A 17,051-nucleotide genomic window follows, 5' to 3' on the forward strand; every position below is an offset into this window, starting at 1 on the left:
AAAAAAAAAAAAAAAAAAAAAGAAATAATAATAATTTTACATCTGTGGAAAAGGTTCTAATAATGGAACCTTGAGCTTTTGCTTTGTAGTTTTGTATGTCTTTGACTTGTGTTCTCTTTTATTTTTCTAGTGAGTCATCTTTACTGATGTTACCAAAGCATGGATAAATGATGGATTGAACTTTATTTTTTTTTAAAAAAATAGTCCTTTACCACAGATAATTTGAGAAGCACTGCCTTAGAATGAAGCACTCCTAAATATCTCCTTGACTTTTACTCTACTGGCGACCTGTTTCCCAAGGTACAGTGAACCGCCACATTTCCCCTTAAACTTCCATTTCTTTAGTGTGAAAGGATGCAGAAAGAAAAGAACTGGCTTTATGAGGGAAGCAGAAGTAGAGCAGGAGAGCCAGACTAATGCCATTTTAAGTTAACCTCCATCTTGGGACTAACAAGGCACATTTCTTGCCAGTCATGACCCGTGGTCATAAGACGTTTACATTTAAGGAAACAGCTTAGTGATATCTGCAAGGACACACTCCTACAACAACAGAGTGTCCATATGTCTCAATATCCATAACAATGTATGCTTCCAACTTCATTATAGTTATGCTTTGATGTACTTATGCCAATTATGATGTATTTATTTATTTATGCTTTGATGTATTTATAGTTATGCTTTGATGTATTTATGCCAATTATGATGTATTTATGATGTATTTATCCTTGGCATCCTAAGTGTCAAGGATAGCTTTATTTAAATCAGCAAAATCATAAATTTGTCAACTTTCAGCCCACCCACATGTAGACATAACTTAGGTTTTACATAGATAAGACCCCTAAATAAGAAAAACTTAAAACAAAGACGAGGCATTCCTCTTCTTGATTTCTGGGGACACACGAATCTGTAACTGAGTAGATTTTAATAAACTGTCTCTTCTCACTGTACTTTGAGACTTGCCTTTAACTCTTTCCTCCTCAAGATTCAAGAACCCATTCTGGGGGAATCTCTTTTCTGGCAACAGTTTGAGAGGGCTGGGAGAATGAGGAGGCATGGGAAAATGGGACGGGCATAAGGAGGCTTTGATTCTTTCTCAGAAAATACCTCTCTTGCAGTACATAGATGGCTGCCAGGGTCTTTTCAATGCCATCTCTGAGTCGACAAGTTCAAGGAAAAAAGCGTGTGTCGGGGGATGACTCCTGAGAATCCTTTTCCTTCCTTCCTTCTCTCCTGGGTCTCATTCTGCTCTGACTCGGGGGACAAGACTGTTTTGTTGACTACAGCACTGCACAGAGTGGAAAGATACCTCCCTCCTCCTGCCAGACTTTGATGTCTGTGTTCTCTTCTTCTCACCTCTGGTACTTTGCCCAGTACTCAGGAATGCTTCAGATGACAAGACAGACACTGTCTGCATGCACCTGAGGTGCCTTGGAATCTTAGCTTATAGGCAAATAGACTGTACTGTCACAGGTTGTACTGTGAAGCCACTACTGGCAACCCCTACTCTGTATCTCTGTGGTTGTTTTTTAAAAAGAAAACATTGTCTATCATTTATTTAATTTAAATAAGAAATATCATCACGTGCTTACACATTTAAACAGTACAAAGGGTAGTATAGTAATAATTATTTCTCCTACTCTGACTTCCCCATACCCTGATATAGCATCATGCCTTCCCCATATCACAAATTGTTAGCAAGATATGTGTATTATTTTGCTTGTTATTTTATTAAACAAAATATCTGAGAGTATCTTTCCTATTGATTCATGTGCATCTTGTTCATTCTTTTTAATGGCCACATAGAATTCTGTCACATAGGTATGCATAGTTCATAAAATGATTCCCCATTAACAGATATTTATATTTACAAAAATGTCACCAACCTTTTGTTACTATGAGCAACGCTGAATAAACACCTTATATGCACTTCTTTGCACAGATGAGCCTGATGGAATGGGGAGACTATTTGGCTTTCTAAGGATTCTTAGATTCTTCATGTGTGATTGGTTTTTGAGATCTAACATAGGACATCATATTTATCCTTGCTATCTTTTAATGTTTCAAGTCAATACAGCATGCCTGCCTAGAGAGATGTTTGAAACCTGTTTCTTGCCGTCCTATCTTCATGTCTATGCCAAAAAATCTTTTTCTAGTTCATAAATAGTAATATCAAGCGGGATAAGAATGGTGTCATAGCTCTGTGGCACTCCCTTAGTGACTACTCTTTGTTTTCATCAACTCATTAACCCATAATTTATTTGACAGATTACGAATCTGTTTAACTGCCTGAGTGTCTTCCAAGATATTGTGGGGTAAATTGACAACCCCTCCCTCCAGCTTCCCTCTACCCTCATCTCTTCTACTAGAGAGAAACCTGGAATGAAAATAATAAGAAAAAGAAAAGTCCCATTGGAATTTTCTCTATACTGTAGTCAAGAGAGCAAAAGACTAACTGTTTTTTCTTACTCCAGACTCTTATTTTAGTTTTTCTTGTTCATATTAGTTCTCCCCAGGGTTTATATTGAATACTTCAAGCTTGTCAAGGAAAAATAATGGTTTCCCAATATTACATCTAATTGTGTGCCCTGTTACTCTAATCTACGTGATTTATATACCTTGTACATTTTCAAAACAATGGCATTCCTTTTAGTATTCCCACTAGGTAAATAATACCACCTTGTTCTGTCCTGTTTATCTTTGTTAGGTAAAAATGAAAGAGTTATTTCAATTTATTAATACAGGAGGCAACTGAGCTTGGATCTATCTTTCAAGATATCCTTGCACAATGAAAACAGCAAATGTTAATTTGCTCTATAAACATTATATTGAGATGTTTCTTCATGCCTTTTACTTTTGTTTATTTTTATTTTTAATGGACACATTGTAAATGTACATATTTATGAAACCCCATTGCTACAAAAAAAAAATTAGCTGGCCATGGTGGCACATGCCTGTAGTCCTAGCTACTCACGAATCTGAGGCAGGAGAATCACTTGAACACAAATGTCCAAGGCTGCAATAAAAACAAATTCAAATTCAGAGTAAGATCCTATAAAATAAAAAAGAAAGAAAGAAAAAAGGCAGTTTTTGTATTCTTTCTTTGAGAAGGAGTCTAGCTCTGTTATCCAGGCTGGAGTGCAGTGGCATCATCTTGGCTCACTGCAACCTCCGCCTTCCACGTTCAAGTGATTCTCCTGCCTCAGCCTCCTGAGTAGCTGGGACTACAGGTGTGCGCCACCACTCGTAGCTAATTTTTGTCTTTTTAGTAGAGATGGGGTTTCACCATATTGGTCAGGCTGGTCTCAAACTCCTGACCTTAAGTGATCTACCTGCCTTAGCCTCCCAAAGTGCTGGGATTACAGGCATGAGCCACTGCACCTGGTCTCAAGTCAGTATTTAGTGTGATCATCACCTCATCCATTTCTGATTCATTTCTTTGTGGTGAGGACATTCAAAGGCCAGAGAGCAACTCAACGGTAAGTGTAGTGTTTCTTGTAATTCAGACAGAATCAGTGGATAGGAGAGAGCTAGAATTTCCTTCTCAGCACAGTAATAGAATGTATACTGATCATGGTTAAGACACGTTGCTTCAGAGGTGACATAGGAAAAGAAGGCTGCTGGCCAGGTTAACCTGGACCTGGAATTTGGGGTGCACATTAATTCTTGTTTATGAACCTAAAAAAGTAGTTCTCTACTGGGGGCATTTTTCCCCTGGGGGACATTTGTCAATGTCTGTAGACATTTTTTGGTTGTCACAACTGGGGAATGGGGAATTGCTACTGATATCTGTTGCATAGAGGCCATCAATGCCTCTCTCAATGTGCAAAGCAGCCCTCCTCCCCAAGAAAGAATGATCTAGTCCCAAATATCAATACTGCCCAAGATGAGAAACGCTGGTTTAGAATTTTTATCCTATACTAAAACTTATACCACGGAGCTTAGGGGGCTGGGGAGAAACAAAAATATGCATCTGGTCAAACTCCAGGTCACATCCCTAAAGATTCTGATTCCATTAGTGTGAGGCAGAGCCTGGATGTGGTATTTTCATGAAGCTCCCCAGGTGACCCACGTATACAAGGTTGAGAATATCTCCTTGGAGAGTCTGGTCTGATGGAGGCCACAGAAGAGCCCGATCTCCCCATTTTCCTGTGACTGGGGAGTTATTTAAGGGTTGTTGGTCCCCTGAAGAGGTAGCAGCAATGGAGAAACCCACAGGAGATGGAGCAAAGTCCCCCCAGTTGCTAGGGAGGTTAAGATGGAAGTTCAAGTTTGGGGCTTTTGTGAGAATTGGGAAACAGCACTCCTTCTGGATAAGCAAACTCAAAACTTCTTGGTGAGTGCTCCCAGGGCTCGTAGCCTAGCTATCAGACCAGACTATTGTGGCAGAGAGAAAGGTGTCCTTCCACAGTGGATGTGGCCCCTGCCAAGATACAAAGCTCCCTGAACCCAGAGGTGTCTGGATTTTCCCTCCCACTTGCCCCTTCCTCCGGATGCCTTTGTACGGTGCCCAATCTGCACAACCTAATGCAGCAACACCACGAAAATTTGCCTTAGCTAAGATCTTCCTGAGACAGCAAAGGGGCAACCTACTGCCTCACTGATTGAACAAGGACAGAAACAACCAAAACAACAAACGAACAAACAAAACCATGACAGGCTTTCTCAAATGCCTCAAAGAAACCAGACCTGTCCTGAGGGCAGCCTAGAAACCCTATCCTGATGCTAGGATCCAGCAATGCCAAGCCACAGGGTGGAGGCTCCAGTCTGGTCATGGTGTCTTTGGGGTGGTTGAGAACAACCTAGGAAATGAGGAGATCTAGCTGCAGGAACCTACAGCTGGATCCCCAAGGCTGTGGGTGAGACAGAACTTTCTGTGCCTTGTGCTCTCCCATCAGCTGATCCTGGAAGGAGAACCTCAAGGCCCATCCTAAACCGCAGCACAGCAGGCACACATCAGTCCAGTCCTTGATTTATTCCCTTGCAAAAGAGAAACAAACTAACAACAACAACAACAACAACAAAACTGTAGTATGGACTTTGACGTCGGCAGAACTACACACCTAAGTTCCAGTCCCTGCTATGCCAGTAATGAGGGTGAACCTGGGCAAGTTTCTAAGCGTTGGTTTCTTCTTGGAGAAAGTGTACACGGTAATAGCGAACTTCAAACCAGAGAATGTGGCCGTAGTAACCGGCTGCAGTGGGCCACTCTGAATTCCCTCGGTTGCCCCTTCTGTTTCCGCGTGACTCACGCAGCTTTCTGCACAGATGGTACACTTCTAGACGTTTGGGATGTTCGAGGCGGTTGAGCCACCCGTCTGTGTGTATTCTGGGTGAGGGGGCGCTCAAATTGGAGCAAAGAAAGATACTCCAGGATATTTCGCTCTGCTGGGGCATGTCTCCAGCGCTCTCTGGCCAGAAAAAGCGCTGGCACAAAAGGAGGAGATGGGTGGGTCAGAGCCCCGAACCGCGCAGTTTTCCAGGGGGGCGGAGAAAGGAGGGCAGGCCCCAGGCGGGAAGGAGGGAGGGAAAGAGGCGAAAGGAGGAGTTTTCTAGCCCGGCCTTCGCCCGCCCGCTAACACGCAGTCCCTGGTCTCTTCGGTCTCCTCCCGCCCCTTGGAAGCGCACTGCGCTGCCGTGGCGAGCTGCTCACCCACTCGCTATGGGGAGCCCCGCACACCAGCCCGCGCTGCTGCTGCTGCCACCTCTGCTGCTGCTGCTGCTGCGCGTTCCGCCCAGCCGCAGCTTCCCAGGTAGGATTGGAGGCGTGGCTGCCTCCTCAACTGGGCACCAAAGAACCGCGGAGTCGCCACTGGGACCCTTCGCTCGGGATAGAGGGAGGTGCCGGGGGCGCCCTTTGTTTGCGCAGAACTCGTCTTTCGCAGCCTGAGGGTGGGGGTGATGCGGCGCGGGGATGGCGTCTGGGCACGCGCCGGGGAGAACCGACTGTCCCATCTCCAGGCGCTGGGCGCCCTCGCGGCGACTGGAGCCCGGGCACCTTCTGCGTCCGGGCTTGCAGAGTTCCAATCAAACTCTTTTCGGTGTAGGAGGCTACAGAGAGAAAGTTTGGCCGCAGACTAGTTTGCTACTTTCTCACACCCAGAACTTTGCCTCTCATTTGGTTGCTCACGACCAGGGACTGGGAGGCTGGCAGCTTGTCGTGGAAGGAGCCTCTATACCCTCCCACTAGACGTCCCAGGCTACCCTCCGAGGCCGCAGGGCACGAGCCACGCTAAAGCGACTTTTGTGGAAGGCACGGGCTGGGCCTTTCCTGAATCTCCTACTCACCCCCCTGCTGGGGATTCCGAGAAAGTCTGCGCCTCTGAGGAAGAGTTGCCAGCTGAGAGTGGTGACATGTGGCATGCACTTGATTAGCCCCAGGGAAAGAGGGATACTCGCGCAAGGCTCTGCTGGGCAGAAGGTGCAGCTTATTGCTGGAGGGCGTAGTCTCTGGCATCTAAGGGGGCCCTGGTGTTTCTTGGGGGCTCTCATGGTGTGAGCAAAATTATCTTTGGAGATGCACTTTAAAATGCTCCAGCTGGCCGGGCGCGGTGGCTTACGCCTATAATCCCAGCATTTTGGGACGCCGAGGCGGCTGGATCACGAGGTCAAGAAATCGAGACCATCCTGGTCAACATGGTGAAACCCCGTCTCTACTAAAAATACAAAAATTAGCTGGGCATGGTGGCGCACGCCTGTAGTCCCAGCTACTCAGGAGGCTGAGGCAGGAGAACTGCTTGAACCTAGGAGGCGGAGGTTGCGGTGAGCCTAGATCGCGCTATTGCACTCCAGCCGCGGTAAGAAGAGGGAAACTCCGTCTCAAAAAAAAAAAAAAAAAAAAAAAAAAAAAAAAAAAAAAGCTCCAGCTAACTTCCTCACCTTGGAGTCTTAGGTTAGCGAAGAGCTTCAGGGGAGTCGGGCAATGTGCCATGCACTCTTCTTGCCTCGGAATGGAGAGGAAATCCATGGATGCGTTTTAATTTAGTGTTAATGGGAAAGTGGGTGACGTGTGCTATAGGGCGTGGAAATATTTGGCTTTGCGTTCAACACTGTGGGCAGTTTAAATCTAGGGTATGAGAAATGAACCTACTGAGTTCTGGTAGAAGGATAGAGGATGCCCATCTTTCTACCAGTGTGCTTGGGAGATGTAGGGATGGCTGCGGGAAATTATCTGCACACACCTAAATGAATGAATGAATAAAATAAATTTGTAAATTAATAAACAGGAACATTTGTGTTTTGAGCTGACTTTTAAGTTTGCGGGTGCTTTGTAGGAGCTGATTCAGGGTAAAGTGGAAAGGAAACTTCATCCTTACTGCCAGGCAACAGTCATTCCCATGTGCTAATACCTCCTCCCCCACACCCTTTAGCAGGAATCAGGTAAAAATGAATCTAGAGGGAAAGAGGAAGTCATTAAGTGCCCCAGAAGCAGCTTTCTGGGAGCAGGGAAAAAAGGTGAGAAGCTAGAGATAGCTTTTCTGCACTGAATTGGGAGGTGCCTTTGAGCTTCCTGGGAACCTCAACTTCTAGTTGAGCTTTCTCAAGCAGGGGGACCCTCCTACTTCCCTGCCCTCCCCTCATCTTCCACCTTTATATAGTTTGCTACCAGGGCCCAGCCACAGAATCACGAGTTTGCCAGTTTGGGTATTCACTACTATTCGTCTTTTGGGACCTGTCCCGGTTTTCCTGGTTCCCTCTGCCAGCCTGCAGGCTGCTCTCAACTTGGAGCCACCATGTTCCTGATTGTCACCACCTCCACTGACTCCTAACCTGCCCTCTGTCTCTGCTCAGACCACAAATGAGCTGAAGCTGATTGGAACTGCTTGATAAACACTCCTCTTGAGCCTATTTTGGCACAGCTTAATGGGGTCTCTTGGGAAGTGTGCTCCCCTGAGGTTGTGAAATCCAGAGGTGGGGATTTCAGTCCAAGCCAGAGGCTTTGGAGGCTGGGGAAGGGAAACTCTCTAGGTTCTAGGGTCCAAAAGCAAATCACATCGGCTGAGTTCACCCTAAGTGCTGGGTGATAAATTTTAAAGATAACTTCCGAGACACTCTCTTAGCAAGTGGACATCACATCTCCAGTAAGATAGGAGGTAAAGGTCTTGAATCTGGAACATCTGAAAGAAGATGGAGATCTAGGGCCCCATCAGCAAGTCGATTATGTAACCATCTGCACGTGAATAGCAAATCTGTCAGAGAGAGTAAATCAGTCTCATTCCCGCTCCTAGAACATCTCTGGAGTTCTTCCATCTTAGAATTTAATGCAGCTTTTCTGGCTTTGTGATCTAGTTTTTGCAGCCTAGTAAAGATACAGTGTCTATAAAAACTCACATGAAGCGTATGGAAAATTTGTAGAAAAGTTGTTTGTGTTTGACTGTGTTTGTATGCTTATAACAGATGAGAATTTTGATTCTGTTCTTTTCTGTTCTTAAAATAATTCTTAAAGCTGCATTTACATGTGAGATTTTGGAGGTTCAGTCTGCCTCCTTCTGCAAACAAGGCTGAAGATGGAGAATGAGCACCATGGCCTCTAGGAAAGGCTTCGTGAATCTTCTTACATCTGGAGAAAACCGGTAAAGTAGTGTGGTTTTACTAGTCAGGAAAACCAAGTGAGATTTGCTAAAAGCCAAACCAGACTACATCAGCTGAAGCAGTCTTCTGAAATACCACATTTGGAGATAAGTACTAGTAATCGAGCACCTGGCTCAGGTTATATAATTAAGGTCTCATCAGGAGCAGGCTAGGAATTTCTATTTAGATTTAAAACATGTAATCAGTTGACAAAAGTACTCTGCAATGAAAAGGAAATATGCTGGGGAGAAGAGGTCATTTTCCTCTGGCATTTTCTTCATTGATAACACTTTCAGCGCAGTACAATGCTGTTTGTTAGTTATTAAACTCATTTCACACATTTGGGAGCTGAATGAGACACCAGAAACCATTGTTAAAGAAGCCTCTTCAGATCTTCCCACCTCATCAGTCTTTGTACCATAACCAAAGTTCTGCTTTTCTCTTTTAGATTATTACTATAACATTCTCACTTTTGGTCTCTCTAATTCTAGCTCATTTTACTTTCTCAGTGTAGATAATGGTATTTTAAGTCCATTGACTTTAGTATTGCTTTTTATCACATCACTCCCCTACTCAAAACCTTAGAGTAGCAGCTCCCTGTTCTCTCTCAAGTAGAAAGTTCTCAGTTGTTTTTAGGGGGGGCTACACAGTTTGCTTCTAGCCTAATTTTCCAGTCTTTTTGCCATGGTTTCCTAAAATCCTGTCCTTAAAGAACTTGAGTCACATTTTCCTTCTTGGCAGATGCTACTTTCTACATCTGGAATCCTTCCCCCTGGCTATTTATCTAAATTCTGCCCATCATCCAGCAACACCCCCACTTTGATGAGACCTTTCCTTGATCACTCCAATCGGAAACCATCTGCCTTCCTTTTAACACTCATGGGCTGACCCACTCATGTCTCTCATATATTTATCACATATATTACATACATGATAATGCTGTACATTATCATAATTTATGCGCACTTCTTCTCCTTGTAGATTCTGAGCCCTTGAAAGGAGGGGCTGTGCTATGTCTCACCCTTATTTGTATTTCCCACAGTGCCTAGCAGAGCACTTTGTGCCAAATGGATATTTGTGCTTAATAAATTAACAGTGACTGTAACTCCAGTGATGGGCCATTGGATACGAAAGGAGCTGTGGGAAACATGTGCACAGGTACACAGGGCTTTGTGCCACCATGAATCTACGTACATAGAAACGATGGCTTACTGGCTACAGAGGTTCCTTTTAAATCTATGAACACTCTCTGTTTAAGCAATAACCTTCTCTGTTGGGGGCTGTAAGATGAGAGACTAACTGCAGCCACAAGCTGGAGTTTGCATTTATTATTTTTGTTGGCCACCTTGTTCTGTGCCTTTCCAAAGTGGTTGAATGGTTTCCTTAGTAAACGCAAATATGTGTGCTACATCAATTCCCCTTTCAGAGAACACAACTGAAATTGGTAATTGAAAGTGAAGAGAGAATTTGAACAGAAGAAGGTTTAGTTTTGCCAGGCTATAGCATAGTATGAAATTTGTTACAGGCAAGTTATGATTGATGGCCAGGTTAAAGATTCGCTTCCAAAATAGCAGTGTGAATAATAACCTCCCCCAAGTTCCAATTCATAGGGAGTTTCTCAAACCAGCCCCTCAGTTCTTGCCTGTTTGATGTCTTAACTGTTAACTTTTATGGGCCATTTGTGTTTGGAGGGTGGTCTTTTAAGCCTGAATCTTTGTCTGAGAAATTTGGGTTTAGTTCTGAAATAGAATCAGTTTCTACCTTTTTAAATAAAACCTGGGGTCTGCCCAGAGACTTATTTTTAAAGTTAACACTGAATGATGAATTATTTATGTGCTTGGGAGATCACAATGAAGAAGGTATGTAATTCCTTCTCTCTTGTAGCTTTCTGTCTTATGGGGAAATAAAGACATAGTTATTTCAGGTGTTATAATACAAGTGGATTGATAGACCCAGGGAACACAGAGAGGAGCTATGTGGGAACACTGGGATTGGTTAGTGAAGAATGATGCTGAGACTTGCTGATGTGGAGATGATGGCACCAAAAGCTCAAGAAAGGTGAAAGTAGAGGATGTGTGGACTTCTCTGAGAATGTTTTGAAATTGCAGACAAAAATCTGTGTTAGTGTCCTTTTTCTGGGGAGACAGCTCTATCCCGATTCAAAACCACTAGTTACTAGAGCATTTTCATGAAATCTGTGAGAAAATGTACACTTAATGGGCAGAAAAATCAATGTACAGAGTAAGATGAAATTACCAGAGTAGGTAAGCTTTGACTGAACCAGTGAGCGGGTGGCCTTTCCAGTTATAGCCAGGTGTATAGTTTCCAGTTCTTCTCACTTAAAAAGGAGCACCGAGCTAAACAGATGTAATCGTAAACTGTAAGTGCCTTCAGGCCTGGGCTGGTAACTTGCTGTACCCCCTGCCCCACTTAGTACAGTGTGACTTGGGGGATGATCTTTAGTCAGTATTTGTGGATTAATTGATTGAAGTAATTGTGACAGGGAATCAAAGCATTCTATTTCAATCTGTCCTTTAGGATTTAACCAGAATTTCCAAGATGACATTTCCCTGAGAAAACGGATTGCAAGATAGCTAAATGTCAAAGGAAATTTGTCCATTTGGACAGGCAACGAACCAGGGTATAGTTAATTACAAAGGCTCTTGGATGTGAAATCACCCTAAGACACTATTCTAAGAGACTTAGAAACTCAAGGGAGTTCTAGGGGCAGGATTTGCAGATAAAGATTTAGAAGAAAAGCTTGTGCAAGAGAAAAGTCCTTGGTAGCATTGCTAAGCTCCTAAGTTTTCCAGATGATAATTGGTAGCACCTGGATCTTACAGTGTCTGGCACATTCTGACTTCAGAAACCTCTGTAGTACTAATTCCCGAGCTGAGTGATTCACTCACCCGTAATCCTTAGCTCACACTGGATGCCTCTTTATGCATTGTTCTCCCGGGAGAAGATAAATGGGTTTGGACATAATGGCTTGGATTATCCCAGAGGTTTGGGGTTGTAAATTGAGCATATTGGTTTTCAAACTTTCTTGTGAGTAATAGATCCAAACATAGAATCTGGGGACAGACTTTCTGCCTTGGCCTTGAAATATCAATGCAATATTTCTTCTGTCTCACTCTACAGTGACCTGTGGTGTGATGGGCCACATGTACTAGCAGCTAATTTCCCCTGCTATCACTGGCGGTTTGCAATGTACATCCAGTTGTACTTAACGAACATCTCCTCAATGCTGATTATACCCCATGATCTGCTAATGGATGACCCTGGCCTGCCACTTATTGTGTGGGTGACTGAGCTGAATGACCCTGCCAATCTCAGCCATCCAAGATTGTTCAAAAACGTTGGTTAAATTAGGGCCACAGGGTGAGAAGCCAAGGTTTGGCAGGACCATTGTGGAGTGGTGAGGAAGTGGTGGTGTGGCTACATCCTCCACCTTCTGAGATTCTGCCCACAAAGTGGCCATTCCTTATAGGAACTCTGACAGACATGGTACTACTGACTCAGTATTAGTCAGATCAAGGCTCCAATTCCTTTCAACCCCCAACACTGAAATTCTGTTTTCATTTAGATTTTAATTTAGCTTTCTAAGGGGGTAAGATCACTGTGTCGCACCATTACCTATTCATGGATCTGATGCACCCAACCACGTGAACAGGTTGTGAGGTCTTGTTCATTTTTGTATTCTCATGGTCTAGCAGGGAGCCTGACTTCTGGGAGGCTCTCAGTGGGTCTGTGGAGTGACATTTGCTGGGGATCATGCCTCTGGCCAGTTTTGAGGCTCTGGGTAGGTGTTTTGGGCTTTATTGAGATTTCTGCAGGAATTTCTCTGGTCCATACCCAGGCACTCTTGCATGGGCTGCCTAATTCATGGACCCATGGAACCTCAGACTGGGAGGATGCCTGAGATGGTAACTTGCCCTGCATTTTTGGGAGGAGCCTCTGAGGCTCAGCAAGATGAAGGGATTTGTCTAGGGTCACACAGAGAGTTAAAAGCAGAGTTGGGAGTAGAGCTCAGTCTAGTGGCTATAGAATTCCTTTCACTTCATAGGCATGCATTGAATTCAATTTTTGAGTGGTTCCTATGTGTCAGGCATCCTGTGGGGCACCAGAGATAAGCAGGCAAGAATGAATGGCACTGAGCATTTGATATGGTTTGCATCTGTGTCCCCACCCAAATCTCATGTTGAAATGTAGTCTTCAATGCTGGAGGTGTGGCCTGGCCACATGATGGTATTAAACCATTCATGAGAAATCTGCCCCCCATTGGATTATGGGGGAAGATTTCTCATGAATGGTTTAATACCATCCCCTTTGGTGTTATCTTTGCAATAGTAAGTTATCACAAGATCTGGTTGTTTTGAAAGTATGGAGCACCTCCTCCTTCCTCTCTTGCTCCTGCTCTGTCCATGTAAGACATGCCTGCTTCTCCTTCACCTTTTGCCTTGATTGTAAGTTTCCTGAGGCCTCCTCAGAGGTGAAGCTGCTGTGCTTCCTGTATAACATGCAGAACCATGATCCAATTAAACCTCTTTTCTTTATAAATTACCCAGTCTCAAGTATTTCTTTATAGCAGTGCGAAAATGGACTAATACAGCATTGTTCACTGAGCCCCTGTCTGGGGTGTATCTCAGGGCTATTCTTTACATTGACACTTGGCTGTATTCTCCGCATCTCATATCTAGAGCTGTTTGGATGTTTTTCAAGAGTTCTGAGAAGTTGCTGCCCCAGTGTTGGTCCTTGTCATCTTTTGAGGTTGTCAGAGTCCTAAATGCTTCATCTCTATACCGCGTGCTTTGAGACCCTCAACTGATTTGTGATTACATTCATAACCATTTTATTGAGATATAAATCATGTACCATACATCGTTCATTTAAACTGTACAATTCAATGGTCTTAGCATATTCACAGAGTTGTGTGTTATCACCACAACCAATTTTAGAATGTTTTCATTGCCTCCAAAATAAACTCCAGACCCCTTAGCCATTTCCCAATCCCCCATCCCTAGGCAAGCACTAATCTATTTTCTGCCTCTATGGATTTGCCTACACTTGACCTTCCATAAAAATGGAATTACACAGTATTTATCCCTTTGTGTCTGGCTTCTTTCACTTAGCATAGTGCTTTTAAGGTTCAACTGTGGCAGGATACTGGCCAGAGTCAGCCAATGGTGCCTGGCCACCTCGCAGTGCTGGCTGTAAGGCCACCGCCAGTGCATAAAGCACCTTTGGGTGAATTAGAAAAAGATGCACCCATTTGGGCACATGTAGATCTGTGGGCACAGGGCTTGGTCAGGAGACAGACTTTGGGCTAAGAAAAGGACAGAAGCAGGCCCAAGACTGAAGAACTTGAGTCCTTGAGCCTAAGGATTCAAAACTTGGAGAGTGGAGGGCAGGCTGGATTTGAGACCCCATTTTCTCTTTTTAAGGGTGTGATGGTGGGTGCTGTAGTGCAGGAAACATCCTGAACTATATCTATGTAGTACTGGATATTAGTAGCTCAGCTCCAAGTGGGACAAGCTGTGGACCCCATATTCTTTTACAGCTTGTGACTCTGTTTTACAGAGTCCTTTTAAAAGAACAAAACAAAAAGTTGTGCTTGCATGCAGAAGCTCAGGCCCAAACCCAAGACATACTGAGTTGGCATTTTAATTTTAACAAGATGCCTCCAATGATTCTTCTACATGATGAAAATTGGGAAGTGCTGGTCTGATGAATGAGTTCAGCCCTTGGCTGAGACAGGGTGGCTTGCCTGTTTATAACTGCTACACAGTGGCTCACTTCCCCTCCTCTCCCTTTTCCTGTTGGCTCGTCCTTCACCACTGGACCCTCTGGCCTTGCTTTCCTAAGTCCCTGACATTCCTGAGATAAGCATGTACAGCCTGTAGGTTTTTCCTCCCTTCCCTAACTCAAAAACAAATGCAAACCCACTTGACTTCATCTCCTTTTAAGTCTTTCTTCCAGGAATACAGCCCTGCCTGGCTTAGCCAGGCAGCAGCAAAGCACATCTTCAGACTGATTGGTAACAGGGGCCTTGCATGGCTTTTCCCTGCAGCTAAGATGTATGAATACCTTATGAATAACTTCAGCTGTCAAGAAAACCAGGCTAGTGTGATCAGGGCTGATCCTGCCTCTCTGGCGAGACTCCTGGGGCTGAGAATTTCTGGAACTGATCAGCTCTTAAAGACACAGGGACTTCTTATCTTCATGCCAGAAATCAATGCCACTGAGATTAGTGGGGAGGCAGCACCTTGGGAGATGGGTGAGAGTGAGACCAGTGAGTTAGTCAAGAAAACACACCCAGCCCCTCACATTAAGTGGATTAGTCAGGAAAACACACCCAGCCCTTCACATTAAGCCCCCCAAGCTCCGTGAATTGGGGACATCAGGAAGACTGAACTGTTAACAGATCTTAAAGGGGGCCTCTCACCTTTTCAGGGAGTTGGGTGGGTAAGTAGTTTCCAACCCAGCAATGGTATTTTTCTTTTCTTTTCTTTTTCTTTTGAGATGGAGTCTTGCTCTGTCACCCAGGCTGGAGTGTGGTGGCATGATCTCGGCTCAATGCAACCTCTGCCTCCCAGGTTCAAGCAATTCTCCTGCCTCTGCCTCCCAAGTAGCTGGGATTACAGGTGTGTACCACCACAGCCAGCTAATTTTCATGTTCTTTAGTAGAGATGGGGATTCACCGTGTTGGCCAGGCTGATCTCAAACTCCTGACCTCAAGTGATCTGCCCACCTCAGCCTCCCAAAGGTGTGAGCCACTGTGCATGGCCAACAGTGGTATTTGTACAGGCTGAATTAGGATCACATGGGGAGTTTGATGAACTATAGTTTCCCTGGCCCTACCTCTGTGCATTTTGATTTGGTAGATCTAGGGTAGGGACCAGTAATCTAGGGTGAGGGTCTGCAAACTAAGTCCAGGCAGGCCAACGATGGCTTACTGCCAGTTTTCATATGATTAGTTGAGCTAATAATGGTTTTAACATTTTAAACTGATTGAAAAAATCAAAAGAATAATAAGGGTTTGTGACACATGAAAATGATATAAAATTTAAATTTCAGTGTCATTGGAACACAGTCATGTTCATTCCCTTGGGTATTTGTCTATGGCTACTTAGTGATACAATGGCAGTTGAGTAGTTGTGACAGAGTCCATATGGCCTGCAAAGCTGAAATATTTTTCTTTACTAAAAATGTTTGCCAAACCCCTAATCCAAGGCCTTACTCGAAGTGTGGTTCAATAACCAGCCTCACCTGGGAGCTTTATAGAAATGTAGAATCTTGAACACCATCACAGATATGAAATAAGCACCTACCTTCTAACAAGGTGCCTGGGTGTTTGGGGCTACTTCTTCCCCACCATGAGGCTCAGCTCGGGACTCATCTTGGAGGTCCAAGCCAGTATGCTATAACTAGCCTTGTATACAGTTAATTTATCTGAAACATAACTGGGTATCTCATTCTTAAAGTTTGAGGCTTGGTAACCTCCTGATATCTTAGATGCTCTAAAAACTAGGTCCCTGTTTTGTTCTTGCCAATTCCTGGCTAAGATCCAGTGTCCTATTTTGAGGCTGGAAGTGGATTGGCCTTTGCTACTTGCTGACAGACTTCCTTAATGCTTCCTGGATTTCTAGACACCAGTCTCCAGATGTGCTGCCCTGCCAGGATCTTGCTATGTAGTATAGCCCATAGCCCTCCACCATCTCCTACTTCCTTCATGAAGCACTGCTTCCCAGAGACATTCAGAAGTGGTGTATGGACAGCAGGATGCATTGTAATTTAGTTGCAAAAGGCTGGGTTAAATAGGTTTCTTTATTGCAGGACTGCTCAGGGTCATTGATATGCCAATGTACCTTGTTACTGTCTGAGAGAGGATGAGGAGGAGTAGTGAGGACCACAGAATCTCTAAGTGGGCTCTGCAGACCAGCAGCAACGGCAGCAGCATCTCCTGGGAAATTAGTAGATATATACATTCTCAGGCCACACCCCAGAGCTACTGAATCAGAAGCTGGGTGTGTGGGAAGTGAGCCTAGCCATCTGTGTTTTAGCAGATCCTCCAAGTGATTCTTATACACACTCAAGCGTGAGAACCACTGGTGTGGACATTTTGAAATGGTTTTCTCTAAACATCTTATTAACCTAGTGTTTCACCTTTGTTGATTTCAATGAACACTGTGTTTCTGGTTTCAGGACAAGATATTTGGGAACATGGTATTGAATTCCCTGAAGCATTTACTGGTGGCAGTGACCACTGCAGGCTTGGGGAGGTGGGGATGGGAAAAAAAACCCAACCTTTGGGTGTATCATCTGTCGCACATCTGTCTCTTTAGCAATTGTGTCTTGGTTAGATGAAGTTTCCTTGAGTTGAAAGCCACCAACTTTTGGCTATTGCAAACATATGTTTTTTAAATATGAGTTTTTGTGTATTAAAATGTAAAGAAATCTGGGGAACAGCCCTTCGGGTGTTT

At 44.2% G+C, this 17,051-nt stretch overlaps 1 protein-coding gene across 1 annotated transcript in view; it reads left to right on the top strand.

Moving 5' to 3' along the window:
• Positions 1-5,392: 5,392 nt before the first annotated feature.
• The window catches only part of SRPX (sushi repeat containing protein X-linked), a gene marked incomplete at its 3' end in the record, with an annotated part of 46,730 nt that continues 35,071 nt past the window's right edge, over positions 5,393-17,051 (top strand). Inside the window, exon 1 of the mRNA XM_017507019.2 lies at positions 5,393-5,750. Coding sequence (XP_017362508.2) covers positions 5,393-5,750 — 358 coding nt within the window. The remainder of the gene's footprint in view (positions 5,751-17,051) is intronic.

This window comes from Cebus imitator, unplaced genomic scaffold, assembly GCF_001604975.1.
Source record: "Cebus imitator isolate Cc_AM_T3 unplaced genomic scaffold, Cebus_imitator-1.0 Scaffold366, whole genome shotgun sequence".
In the NCBI taxonomy this organism is placed as follows: Eukaryota; Metazoa; Chordata; class Mammalia; order Primates; family Cebidae; genus Cebus; species Cebus imitator.